The sequence below is a fragment of the Ostrinia furnacalis genome, unplaced genomic scaffold (assembly GCF_004193835.3).
Source record: "Ostrinia furnacalis isolate ACB-3 unplaced genomic scaffold, ASM419383v2 OfSCF3317, whole genome shotgun sequence".
Classification (NCBI taxonomy): Eukaryota; Metazoa; Arthropoda; class Insecta; order Lepidoptera; family Crambidae; genus Ostrinia; species Ostrinia furnacalis.
Genome location: NW_021133556.1, coordinates 1 through 14,647, shown reverse-complemented (window position 1 = coordinate 14,647; position 14,647 = coordinate 1). Strand labels below are relative to the sequence as shown.

The 14,647-nt window shown below is 38.7% G+C and overlaps 1 protein-coding gene across 1 annotated transcript; it reads right to left on the bottom strand.

Annotated features, from left to right (window-relative positions):
• Positions 1–491: 491 nt before the first annotated feature.
• Positions 492–13,771, bottom strand: Xpc (DNA repair protein complementing XP-C cells homolog). The gene is made up of 10 exons (XM_028311390.1): positions 13,270–13,771; positions 10,014–10,126; positions 9,658–9,934; positions 7,886–9,394; positions 7,499–7,776; positions 6,307–6,548; positions 5,108–5,333; positions 4,348–4,516; positions 3,168–3,322; positions 492–730 (listed from the first exon to the last, which is right to left on the bottom strand). Exons 1-10 carry the CDS (start codon positions 13,646–13,648, stop codon positions 539–541), a joined length of 3,540 nt encoding a protein of 1,179 aa, XP_028167191.1. The 5' UTR covers positions 13,649–13,771; the 3' UTR covers positions 492–538.
• Positions 13,772–14,647: the final 876 nt, after the last annotated feature.

Genomic DNA, 14,647 nt, shown 5'->3' with positions numbered 1-14,647 from the left:
AATTAATTATAGTTTCTCTTCAAAACGATAGATTAAGGCCACACATATGTATTTCGGACATTATACATGTCAATAAGGTATTACTCGTAAAGTGTGAATCAAAACTCAACCACTAGAAATAGTTACTTAGTTTCAATACGTATATTCGAAATAGTAAATATGTAAAAAAATATACCTATATTAGAATAGACACTATCATTAAAGATGTATTGCTAACTTGGAGTTTTATATTTAAAAAATACAACCCAAAAATAATAGGGTTAAAACACCCTGGGCAGACAGACATGATAACAATATCAAATTTTGAAGTTTTACAATCCAGATTTCAAAGATTTACTTTTACGGAAAAGACCTTTTCTTGTTGACAGTAACTTGGCATGGTTACAACCTAGAATTTAAATGACAGATAAAAAACAATTTTGAGGCGGATTGAACTATAAAATTAGGCGCATTTAATTATTTTTAAGTAGTTTTATCACTTATTTATTGCTGAAGTATAACTCACTCTGACATTACCTTAGATGTAGAATATCGATTATTATTTTTTCTTGACAACCAAACGAGGGCCTTTTGTGTTCTTTTTACCGTCATTGGAGGTACTAGGTTCCTGGAAGCCGTATTTGTTCTTGAGCCGCTCTCGTATGAGCAGTCCTTTGATCAGTCGCCTCCAGTTTCCATACACTCTCGCTTCTGTTTTCTCCTGTTCCTTACGTTCTAAGTCTTCTTGGTCCTGTAAATAAAATGATTTTACTGTGAAAACAGTGCACCCAAAATATTAGAATTCCTCAAGTGCAAGAATCAAGCAAGGTGATCCGTCTGCTCGTTTGCCTCCTGTCACATAAAAAAAAATAAGTTTTTTAATTAATAGGCACACATACGAGAATAGTCATTAGAGTAGAAATTGGAGAGATAAAATACCTTATATTCCAACTTGAACACTGGTCAGGCTTTAGCTTATAACTATAACTTCTTCTTTTCGTGTCGACAACAAACCTACACAGCGCCAGCCCAAAACTCCGCCACAAGAGTGGCGTTGTCAGTAGCACTCATATTTGATGAGTGAGTGAGGAAGATTTCTTCCTGAGTGCAGTTGCTTGGGCACTCAGGGCACGACATCAGGTGCTTCATCGACTGGGGAACAAAACCGCACCTGCACTCCATGTTTAAGCCATCCAAGAATCCCCACCTGACCAGATTGTCCTTGCTACGATAACTGATTGGAATAGTGAGTACGAGAGGTGGTAATGGTCCGAACTTTAACTTTCAATAGTTGGTTATTTTAGCGGCGAAGTTGTAGAGCCAGGAGATACAGGAGTTGCGGTGGTGTCATTCCTAGCCAACTCACCGCGCCGCCGCGTTGCTGTCAAATTCTATAGAAAAACAAGTACACCCGACACTTCTCCGCTCGATCCATTCCATTTCCACCGAAGCGGAGCGGAGTGGAGATGGTAATGGAATCTGATTTATTAATCAAAAAAATTATCTGCTCAGCTCAGCACGGCTCCGCCTTGGTGGAAACCGGGCCTTAAAACGAAAGATGATAGGGGCAAGGGCTAGTATTGTATCGTATCCTTAAGCTTGGTTGCTTTGCATGGAAGGGAAATCGATAGTATACCTAGACCTACCTACTTTGAAATACAATACAATATTAAAGTTGTAGCTAGTTCTAAGGCAGCCATCTATCCCCCAGAACTCCTGAAACTTCACTAGGTGAATTTTTAACGGACACGCTGTAGATCCTGGCCACCTATAAGACCTATAAAGCCAGTTATGTAGATGCGTGGGAACTAGGCGGGCGATATGGCGCAGTTAAACTATGCGGGAGATTGATCGAGACACGCATTTCAGTTATACAGGGTGTTACTTTGCATTCTTGCCATATTTACAGAGGTTACTATATTACTGATACTGAACACAAATCCGTAAAAAAATATTGCCCGAAAATTTTTTTTTTAATCTTGATTATTTTATTTTATCGACAATCTGTTAAACACACCACTAATTTTATCGTAACGCATGCACATCACTTGTTGGTGATGGCGATGGAGACTTTTTTACTTTTTATTGTATTTTTAAATATCTATTGCAATCTATTGTCTTTAAAATGTGTTTTTGACACTTGTAAAAAACTGAGAAATCCATCAATCACGTTATAAATAATACAAAAATGTCTGAAGCGTATTCAAACAACGAATAATTTAATCAAAATGGTGCTTGGAGTGTCTGCAAGACGTCTTAGACGAAATGCTTGATGACGTACCCTTAGCGTTACACCAAATGTTCTACTACCAGCAGGATGGTGCTCCCCCACAATAAGGACGTCAAGTGCGCGAATAATACGTTTGGTGAACAGTGGATTGGACGAGGGGTCCAGTAGCTTGGCCACCACGATCCTCGGACCTGACACCAATGGATTTTCGGAGTGACTTGAAACGACTGGTATGCGCAGAAGAGATAAACAGTGTTAAACGCGTTACATGAAAGGATTGTTTTAGTGAAACTGTGAGACAAAACGTTTATGTGTTGCGAAAACTAAAGCGAAAAACCTACGCTTCGCAGTGCTAGACTGTGCCTTTATCAGATGATCAGGATCACGGAGGCCACTTTGAACACTTGCTTCGCGGTATGTAAACTTTGTAAGTAGGAACTTTTTAATAAATTAATTAATTGTGAATAAGGTGATTTCATTTCATACTTAATTTATTAATTTGTAAAAATAGGGTACAATGTTATAAATTAATTAAAACCCTAATAATTATTACGTATTTTTGACGGTCCTAAGCCCGTAAAGTAGAAAGGGAAATCTGAAATCAACTGAAGAGTATTTTAAAATAATTATTATGACTGGATAAAAAGGCTGGTACCCAGAGCCATAAATCAACAGATTATTAAGAACTAGGCCACGCCCACTAGGTTTATTCCACTTGCACCTGTAGAACGTGCGAGACAAAATTGGTTTATTCCAATTTGTACTGAAAAACCAAATTTACTAAATTCTTAGTGTACTTTCTTTATGGGAGTCTCTTGTTTATCTTAAATAATAGGTATTGTTCCCTACTTTTATCTCTGTGAATATGGCAAGAATGCAAAGTAACACGGTGTATTAGCCCATACTTCGGTGTGCGTAAAATAATAAAAGATATACATTATGTATATCTAATACATACCGCGACCCAGGCCTCTTGGATGAGGTCACCGAACTCCTCGCAGACCACGAACCCGTCGTACACGGGGTGCGACCAGCCGCCGTTGAAGTCGAAGCCGGTCATCGCGGGCGCGCAGTCGATGTTCAGCTTCTTGGCTATTCTGTTCAGACCGGGCACTGTGAAATATAAAGCATTTCTATACTGAAAATATCATAGGTTCATTGAGAATGTAACGCCCGTATTCACAAACGATGCTTGCTTAAGTGAAGTAGCAAATCGAACGCACAGCGTTGAATGGTTCGTGAGCCACCCTGTGCGTTTACGCGCTCTGTGAGACCTCATAGTAATGTTTGTGAATACGGGCGTAAGTAGTAAATCTGCCGATTTTTTACTTAGGCTGGGTTGCAAAAACGTCAGAAATCTGTCAAACTCCATACAAAACACACCGGTTATCGTTACTTACTGTTAAAGTTAGGTGGTGCAACTCAGCCTTACAATCATCAATCAAATAAAAAAGACAATTATTTTATTTGACGTCACACTTGCAAATGCAAACAAGAGAAGAAAATTATTAATATTTAATAAGCATTTTTATATGCGTCCTTTTCAGGTAAGATAAATCACACAAAAAGTTTCTTAACTTGGAATAAATGGAAACCAGAAATTCTGTGATTTTATCTCAGATAATTTTTATTAAAGTTTACGACTGGTTCGTTCATTTTATCCAAAAGACGTCTTAGCCATTGCACTAAACTATCCAAAGAATTTCCATAACGGGCGGTCCTGCACTGCCTGCATCCAGGTGCTTCCCTAACTTTCACCAGATCGTCAATCTACCGATATTGGTTTATGACTACAAAAAGGCTAAGAAACCTTCCTGACTATAGGTTTCTTGTTTTGAGACGTCAAACATCAGTGAGACTTCAGATTTGTATGCTCTGTCAAGTCAAAATATATCAGTCACCCCTTCCGTACAGAGGCCCTAGTGTGAGTTTATAACATTAAATGTATGATGGATTGTACAGCGCCCCTAGCGGGAAACGTTCAAAAACTACAATTTTCATACATTTTTTAAACGCGTTCACTAGTGAAGACGTTTGATGTAAACTCACACTCAGCCCACTGCTCCCATATCTTAGGCACTGGACTGAGTTAAGCGCTAGAACTACAGCTGGAATAAAACAACGATTGCAATACTCACATTTGATATGAACAGTTCCTTTCGGCAGCATACACGCCTTGAACAACTCGACGTTGCCGTAAGCGTTGCGCGGTACTATCCCGCCCTCGGCGGTCGGAGGCTCGTAATCTTGCACTTGCCACGGCCCGAACACTTCGAGAGGTTTGTCCGTTATGAGCTTGTTGGATAGCTGCAACAAAAAGTCCTCATCAAATCACTACAGGATCAGTCACTGTCATCCGCTTTGCACTGGAGAATATTGGATCCTTAACTTTGAACTTCTGATTGTAATTAATTTCGTTGCGGGTCCATCGACAATTTAAATATCCCCGGGACAAACTTGACCCTCATTGGCGGACAACCTATAGTAGGAGTTGCAGCGATGCAAAGGAGAGGTAGGAATAACTCTGGAAAATACAGAAACAAATGAAGGTTTATGCTTACACTCCACACGCTGTCTGGCGGGTTGGGAAGGCCTGATGTTGGCATACATACTTCTTTCTCAATCGTCTCTTGCGATATCCACGGGAAAAGTGGGGGTGGTCCTATTTTACTAGCTCATCATCATCATTTTTTAGCCACAGGACGTCCACTGCTGAACATAGGCCTCCCAAATGATTTCCACAATGGCATCCAGCGCCTTCCCGTTATCTTCATGAGGTCGTCGGTCCATCTTGTGGGTGGACGTCCTACGCTGCGCTTTCCGGTACGAGGCCTCCACTCCAGAACCTACTAGCTAATTACTAATTATTTATAGTCCTCTCTGACATCACAATCTTACCTTATCCCACTTCGGGCGTGCCTTCACAACCTTATAAGGCTCTTCCCCCAACCGCACCACTTTGGCTTCCTTCAGCCACGTGTCACGTGACCGGCACGTGTAGACACACTCGCGAGCGTACACCGGCTCGCCGCGTACGAAGCCTAGAGTAGCCGCATCGGGCGGGTAGATCGCTTCGAACTTTAATAGGTGACGCTTAAGCGCGTAAAGGGGATGGTTTTTGTACCTGGAAATTGGGAAAAAAAATTAAATGAAGTAAGTACTTTACAGACGACAATAGCAAGCTACGCTGTGGAATCTTATTTAAAGGTCGTTTCATCCACGAAGACGCGCACGCGCCCCACCACTTTTTGGTTGAAGGAAGCGCGGGGTGCGGGGAGTTTGATTCGAGCAATCCGAGCGTCATTATTGTAGTGTGCGTGTGCACTCATGGGTACTGTCATGTCTATGGATGACGTCTCCATAGAAACACATTGTTTTCGCCCCACCACTTTTTGGGCGTTTCCCTCGCCCAAAAAGTGGTGGGGCGCGTCTTCGTGGATGAAACAATCTTACCTAGTTGTACAATCTCATGTGCAACAAAAATGCATAATCTGATAATGTCAACTGTAAAAGTCTAATCTTCTTTACCTTCCTGTCAAAGGCACAATTCACCCCTACTAAAAGTGTGCGGACTCAATCACATACCCCGTGGTCCCAGTGGCGGCGTAGCATGGGTTGGCACCCGGGGCGATCATCCCCCCCCCCCCCCATCACAAGTCTTAAGGCACCCCCTGGTACCCCCAGGATTTTGGGGTTACCTACCGATTCGAAGATTGAAAGACAATCGCACCCCCCACCCCCCCGTATCATGACATAGACCACAGATTTGCCATGCAGATGTGCCAGTGAGTACTAATCTGCGCGAATTGTGTCAACCCCTGATGGCGGTCCGCCCCGGGTGCCAAGCATCATGCCGTTGTATGTGCCCCTACTCCAAACTCAACTCTTAAAAGTTTGTGGTAAAGCGCTTATACCCGTTTTCATCATCAATCTCTAATTTTTAAGTGACCCCTGTGGTAACATATAACAGGAATTTTGTTTACATAGGGGTCACTTAAAAATTAGGGATTGATGGTGGCATTAGCAAATAAGGATGGGCACACACTCCTAGGCTACTCCCGAATGTAAATCTACAATATTTAAAGAGAACCACTCACTCTGCAATGCTCTTAGGCAACGGCGCTTCCAGCTGCATCCTATCCAATTGTTCATTCTCTTCCCTATCACGTGGGTTAGAAGGTGCTAGCCAAGGTTTGACTGCTTTGTCCCACCATAGTGGTTCGGCGCGCTGCTTCCTCGTGACTGTGTTCCAATGCGGCACGTAGCGCCTGGTCAGGTCCTTCAGGTAATTGTTGTTGTCCCAGCCTACTACGTAACACACTGGGTGGCTCGCACCGGTCTGGGGAGAAATTGATTTGGGAATTGTTCAGGTTTTGCATTTTATTCGTAATCTATACAACATGAGTTCACTAGATTTCGCGATCTTGCCCCTTGCCTAAGGCGACTTTTTGTAGCGATTCTGTCGCGTGTTTGCATCGGTATAGTCGCAATGCGGTCGCTAGCTGTGTGCCCTCGCCCACATAAACGCGCTTCTGTTGCGATGTAAACGCAATACTGTCGCGTTTCTGTTGCGATGAAAACGCGATTCAGTAACCGTCCCAGGGAGGACCTCCGGAGGGAGGAGGGCCTCCGTTCTCTCCCCGATGTCGTCCGACACGGTCGCGCGTTTGCATCGATACAGTCGCGCTGCTGTAGCGCGTTGGTATCGCTTCTGTAGTGCGTTGCATATGCGACTAACGCGCGCTTCTGTCGCGATGCAAACGCAATACTGTCGCGTTTCTGTTGCGATGAAAACGCGATTCTGTAACCGTCCCAGGGAGGATCTCCGGAGGGAGGAGGGCCTCCGTTCTCTCCCCGATGTCGTCCGACACGGTCGCGCGTTTGCATCGATACAGTCGCGCTGCTGTAGCACGTTGGTATCGCTTCTGTAGTGCGTTGCAAATGCGACTAACGCGCGTTAGTAGCGATGCTGTCGTTCGTTTACGAAACGTGCGACAGCATCACTATAAAAAATCGCCGTGGGCGAGGGCCCAACACTCGCTCAACTGAACTGTATTGCACGCCGAATACTTTACTTTAGTGCGACTTTGACATTCATGTAAGCGATCTAGCGCTGCACGTTTAAGTTTGGTTAGACGACGGAGCGGAGTTTAGTTTTAATTATTTCCAAAATGGAGCAAAATTAATGTTGCCTACGATAGCTTCTCTATCCTTACTTCTACTTTTCTCTACCCTATGGTGTGCAGAATCAACGTTTTTTCTAGATTTTTCTATATTTGCTATACTTACATATAGAGTTCCAGCGCAATGAACCGTCGCTTTAATGACATTAACAGATATCCACTGCTCAAGCTCTTCAACAAACACTTCGCACCACACATCTATCTTGTTTACGGGAGTGTCGCTCTCTGACGATGATATAACTCGACGGTCTATTTTCTTGCTTGTGCTGGGTCTAGGACTTATTTTAGTAGAAGGCTTGAATTCATCGTCGCTTTCAGATATACCACGGACGTTTTCTTCAGGCAAAAAATCGCTATCGTCATCTGACTCAGGTTTTGATTTTCCTGAAATTCAAAAGAATCAAGTAATTGTCACAGCCCTGAGCCTTTCTTCAAATGTATTTAAGTAGTTTTTTTGTAAGCAATGGATTACAACTTAAATGATAAATTTTACCTTTGACTTTTCCTTTCTTTGATTCTTCTTTAGCTTCCTTTACGCGTCCCTTTATAAGATTTATTAAGTCGCCCTTTACATCATTTTTGGGCTTTGTTGTCTTTTTAACTAAATCTCTATGGCTTATTCTTTTTTCGTCTTCTGCTTTAGGATCCAATTCTTTCTTGTTTTTCAAAGACAACCTAGACTTTTTGCTCTGAGCAGAAGTAGACTCAGTTTCAGAATCAAAATATTTGCTTTTCTCAACAGCATTACCAGGAGCACTTTTGGTTCTGCTTTTATTAGGCTTATCTTTAACAGGTTGTGAACTATCTGGGTTTGCAGTCAATGCTCTCTTTCGAGACAGTCTGGTTTTATTATCATTTGAAGTTTCATTGCTAAAATACTTGCTTGATTGTTCCTTATCTTGATTGGCTTTTGTCACTACAATTTTAGGAGGTTCTACTTTAGATTTCGCTTTCGTGTCTTTTTTCTGAGATTCAACTTTTGCCACCTTTTCACTGTTTGTTGAGCTCTTAACAGAATTTCGAGTTCTTCGAGATTTAGTTGCTGGTGGGTCATTGCTATGTTTTGTATCCTTTGAATTCTCTTCAGATTCTGACTTTGATTGCAAGTCTTTACTTGTTTTAGACATGGTTTTCTTAGGTTTTGGGCTAGGAGTATTTCGAGATTTTTTCGGAGGCGACACGTCCTCTTCAGTGGCATTTTTTGTTGCCGTTTTTGCTTTTCTTGCTCTAGTGTTCCTTGTTTCTTTCGGCAAAGCATCATCATTGCCATCTACTTGCATGATGTTGTCAAATGACTCATCATCTTCTCTGTCGTAATTTCCGTCAACTTGGGATATTTTCTCTTGGCTTTTGGGTTTAACTTTGGATTTTTTTGTGTTGCTTGTTGATGCTTTATTACTTTCTACTGCTTTTTTAGCCTCTTTGGATTTCTCTTTGTTTACATCTTCTTTAGGTTTAGTGGACAAAGAACATAGTTCAGAACTCGGTGGTTTTATTGGTAATGTGACGAAATTGAACATGACCCGACACTGCAGTCCTAGAGCTCTCAACATGGCTACAAATATGAACACAAGATATTTTTTTGTAGTCACAACTCTGCTTTTAAGTTGCGCTAGTAAAATTTCTTTTAGAGGTGGTGCTTTGGGCCTGAATTTGTTTTCATTTTTATCTTGTTTGAGAGTTAATTTATCTTTGAACCAAGTAGTGATCTGCTCCAGATATTTCATGTCAACTCTTTCACCTGGATAGCATTCTTTAGAAGGTACAAGAGCCAAGGTAGCTGCTAGCACTTCTTGGTCATTCAAAACTTGACTGACATGATTACCATGACCTAACCAACACAGTACGTGAACTTTATGCATATAGACCTGGTATTCTTTCTTTACTCTATTAATTTTTCTTTTCATCATCATTTCAACATCGATTTTTTTAGTCTTCCGACATACTGAATCTGGGAGTTGGACAACTAGTTGAAGACCTTGCTGTGGTATTGCTTTATTTTCTGAAAAATTAATTAAGTGTTGAATAGATTGTTATTTTTTTATGTATTGTTTATTTATTTAACATATTTATTGCACACAAAATAAATAGTGGTACAACATGCGAGCTTAATGCCATGTGGCATTCTCTTCCAGCTAACTAGAAAATTAGGCAAAAAAGATAATTTAAGTAGGTGGTGCAAAATAGTACAAATACATAAAATGGATACTAATTTAAAATACATTGTTGAGTTATTGGTGCATGCAGGATAAAATAAATTAATACCTTGTACTTCTTCCCAATCATCTACATCTGAATCACTCTCATCCTTCACTTTCTTGTTTCTAGATTTCTTCTTTACTGGTGTTTTACTAGGAGATATGATTTCCTCGCCTTGGGCTAGTAGATCTTGAACGTTGAACTCATTTTCTTTTTGTTGCTTAACTGTATATTTATTTACAGATGCTTTTGTCTCTTCTATTTTGGATTTATGCTTTTCCAATTCCAAAAATGCTTTTCGGGCAACTTCCTCACTATCAACTTCTTTATTGTGAGACCATACCTGAAATATAACAAATAAGTTCTTTTTATCAAAATGTTTTTAACAAAAAAATCAAGGTAAATTATAAAATAATACTTACATCTTTGTACTCAGTTTTGACTTCATCTTCACTATTATGATCATTATCAGAAAATATGGATTTTGCAGTAGTATTTTTACTTGATTGCTTAGGAGATTCATCATCACTACTATCTGTAATATGACATTGTTATGTTGTTATTGGTCAATTTTTTTAGAACTCACATTCTCACACAACCAGCTAACTCTATTTAAATGCATTAAGGTAACAACCAGTGTATTTTTGGGTAAGCTCGGTTTACCATAGATCACATCTGCACCCATCTAGTGAGATAAACATCGAAAGCAAACCCATGCTAAATTCCTTCCATGGAAATAATGACAATCTCATCTTTGATTGTTAAAAAAATACATAAAACAACTCATAAAAACACATTTATTTATGCAAGTAGGCTTTTAAAAAGCACTTTTACACGTCCCTGTATTAACCCTACCACTGCTTCAGGACATACAAAGATGTAGATAAAAATCAGGATTAATTTCAGATTTCAAAATATAGTAAAATATAATAGGATTAGGACTAAAATGTTTAACACTAAGTAATAATTTTAAGTTTCACTACCAATATTAACAAGGCTGTAAAAAGTAGAGATGAAACGGATAGTTGTTTGGCCGGATACCGGATACCGGATATCCGGCCAGCTGCTAGGCCGGATAGCCGGATATCCGGCGGCCGGATAGTTGGCCAATTGTCTCGTTGCATGTCGTGACGAGTTTAGCGCCGCACAGGTGCTTCGAACGCGATCAGTGGGTCTATTAGTAGACTAGACAAGCCACACTTTTCGAAAATCGAATCCATCCGAATAGAAAGTCAGATTTTGCCACTTATCTAAGAGTAGGCGCACACCGTTGATTTTTAGTTGGCAGATTGTACAACTATACAATAAATTACCAAATAATATTAAATCGTCCGAATGTATGGCCAGCTTCAAACGACAGCTAAAATCCTATGTAACAAGCCAGATAAATATTTAAACATAAGTTATTAATTACAAATAAAACATTTATATGTACCATCCTAGACTGCATCTTACTTAACACCGGGTGCGTGCCTTGTCTTGCATAAATATATATATTATACAGGGTGTTTGGCGCATCGTGTGCCAAAATGATTTGGCGGATAGAATGGGTCATTTCCTATATTTTCAGCCCCCATAACACGTTCCATGTCAGGCGGCTACTTTTATATTAAGTTTTTTAGTAATTTCACCAAAATACCCAAATCGCATCATTTAATTTCGATTTAAAAAAAAACTACTAAGCGTAGCCTCAAAGTAAATATTTTGTTTTGACGTGCATTGACATAGGGTTGCATCAAATCTAAATTTACTGGCAAATATCATCTAGTTTTTTTTAAATTCAGCTTTGAACTTTTCCGAAAAGTTAAAAATGGACTGAACATTTAAGTTTACATGGCTATAAATTTTTTTTTTTTTTACCTGTAGGTATTTAACGTGTTATTCACACAAAAAGGGGCTATAAACACAAATTTCGCAAATCAGTCCGAATAGAGTCAATGCACTAATTTAGGGAATTTGTGAAGTTGTTGTTATTATTTAAACAAGATTAGTATACCGTTTGAATGGGGATAGACTAGAGAAGTTTTGATAAAATCCGAAGATCGCTATCTCTTTTAAAAAAAAATTTATAGCCATGTAAACTTAAATGTTCAGTCCATTTTTAACTTTTCGGAAAAGTTCAAAGCTGAATTTAAAAAAAACTAGATGATATTTGCCAGTAAATTTAGATTTGATGCAACCCTATGTCAATGCACGTCAAAACAAAATATTTACTTTGAGGCTACGCTTAGTAGTTTTTTTTTAAATCGAAATTAAATGATGCGATTTGGGTATTTTGGTGAAATTACTAAAAAACTTAATATAAAAGTAGCCGCCTGACATGGAACGTGTTATGGGGGCTGAAAATATAGGAAATGACCCATTCTATCCGCCAAATCATTTTGGCACACGATGCGCCAAACACCCTGTATATATATAATTATAAACATACTTAAATATAAACATTCCTACTAAAATACTATTAAATAAATAGATCACACACATAACTATAATTATAATAAAATATTTTAAAAAAACTACCATATTGCATGCATTCATTAAAAAAATAATTAATAATTTAATCAACAAAAAAAAATACAAGAACAAAATTTTAGAAACTGATAAAATATTTTAAAAAATGTAATAATTTAATCATGACGTCTCTCGTCTGCCGTGACAATGCCAACAATGCCTCATCCATTTTCAATGCTTCGTGCATTCGTGTTCAAGTTTCTAACACTCACAGGGAATGGTCCGCGCTGAGACTGTTTGGTTTGGTTTTTTAAGACTACCGACTTTTATGAAATATTAATTTAGTGATAATTATTTCTTTGTTTTTAGCGAAGCTCGTGTCGCTTATAAAAATGTATTAAAATGTTAGTTTCTCAGTAAGTGAATCTGTATTCTTATGAGAAATAAAGTGTCTTTAACCATAGATAGTTATGCCCGATTTTAAATTGTATGAAGAATCGGCCAAATCGAATCGGCGTAGTGTGCGCACTCCCCTACATGCCCATACTGATCAACTGCCCGACTAAACTATCGGCCGACGAAAAATCAACGGTGTGCGCCTACTCTAAGGGATAGATCAATTCGGGCGATTTCGGTTGCCATCGTGTGTGATTGAATAGTGAAAATTAAATTAGTTTACTTGCTGAGTAATCTGATTGAACTGCATCATGTCATCAGATCATCAATGAAAAAAAGATCGCCTATTTTATTTGGCAATATTTCGACATTAACAGATATTTACTATTTATGTACCAAGTATTCGTCATTAGAGTGAATAGCCCAGAAAAAGAAATTAGTTTTTTGAAAGGCTTTAATATGGCTTTTTTGTAACTTTTTGGACTTTAAATAAAAGCCGTCATTATTATAAGCCATTTTATTGACATTTACCTCAAAGATTAATGCATTTCATTGTATTAATAGGAAATTGTCGTAGTTTTTTAATATCCGGTATCCGGCCGGATAGTGAGTTACTATCCGGTATCCGGCCGGATAGTAAATTTAGGCCGGATATCCGGCCTACCGGATAGTTACCGGATATCCGTTTCATCTCTAGTAAAAAGTACTCATGTATCAGTATTAAACATACATAGGTATTAGCTTTCCTAAAGATGCTATCTATTTTAAATTATTTGATGTTAGAACCAAATGGATGAAATGAAGGCACAAAGACAAAAGGAAAAACCTTACCACTTTCAGATAGATTTAATATAGGAGGCAGCAGTTTGTCAGCATCAGTTAAATCTTTGACAGAAAAGGGAGCAGGTGAAACATCATTGTTCTCATTTTCACTAGCTGCTGTGGATTGTTGACTGATTCTATTGATTAAGGTTTTTACAAACTTTTTTGGTATTTTTGGTTGTACTTTTTTTGTAGGCTGTTTTTTACTCTTTACAAATTCATCACCAGATGATGCAACATCTTCATTTTCCACTTCTTCTTCTGAACTAGACTCCTCCTCTGATATTTTTGCGTCCGAACCAGAATCACTGAAATCGCCGGTCTCCCCGGCACTATCGTCCTCATCTTTATAAACAGTTTTTATCACTTTCTTTCGAGTAGTAGGCATTCCAGTTTACTAATACAAAGTTTGAGATGGATATAAAATTCAAAATACGGATAAATAGCGTGTTTTTAGCGAAAAAAGTGGCAACAAGTTTTGTTCTGTTTTTCCCACTATTTCCCACGCACAGATAAATAATGACAGATCCCACGGGGTCATGAAGCTACAGATAAAAATGGAGGCCACACTCCGAATACCTACTTGAAGCACAAACTAAGTATCACTATCTCGCTCTCTGTGGGCAGACTCGCTCTTTCTAAATAAACAAAAAATATAAAATTGCTCAAATTCAATGAAACCAATGTAAAATCTTTATTTCTTGACATAGGTATCATTAAAAATGACAAGTGTAATTACTGGTAAAACGTTTTAGGTAGAAATTACTGTAAAAAATGTGAAAAATGTTTACAATGATCCAATGTCGGAAATCACGAAATAAACACTTACGCGTGGAATCTTATGTCACTTCCAGGACACCACGTACTACCGCAACCACGCACTACAAAATTTTGCACCAATTCTTGTGATAAAACAATGATTATTTCCTGTAAACAATCTCAAACGAAATTAACTGCTTAATAAACAAAATAGTAAACAACCGCCATGATGGGCCGGATTGGGCCGATGTTGCCACATGGTACCGATTACCCAGGAATTGGGATTGTAATTCCCTGATTCACCAACACATTAAGCCTAAATAGCCGACAATTTTGTGATTTTTTATTTAACTAGGTAATCTTAGTTTCAAATATTAATTATTTATTAAATTTGTTTAACTTCTGATTTGGTTAGTGAATTGGCTATTTCGAAGAATTTACAAGGAGATTTAAGATAGCAATACTACAGTTCGCACTAAAAAGAGAGGTAGGGCCGCAGAGAGCGAGATAGATATAAGTATACCTTAGTTCTTTAGAAATTTCCCTAAATGTAAACAAATATGGCCAACTGACATTGGCGAATTTTGAGTCTATGTCAGTTGATCTACTAGTGATGCGACAAAATCTA

Bases quoted from the DNA above. Each gene is read 5' to 3' on its own strand.
- Xpc (XM_028311390.1), bottom strand. From the start codon at position 13,648: ATGCCTACTACTCGAAAGAAAGTGATAAAAACTGTTTATAAAGATGAG. The intron at 5,334-6,306 runs GTGAGTGGTTCT...CCCAATTTCCAG, and splicing joins TTGCCTAAGAGCATTGCAGA to GTACAAAAACCATCCCCTTT. The intron at 3,323-4,347 runs GTGAGTATTGCA...TATATTTCACAG, and splicing joins AGGAACTGTTCATATCAAAT to TGCCCGGTCTGAACAGAATA.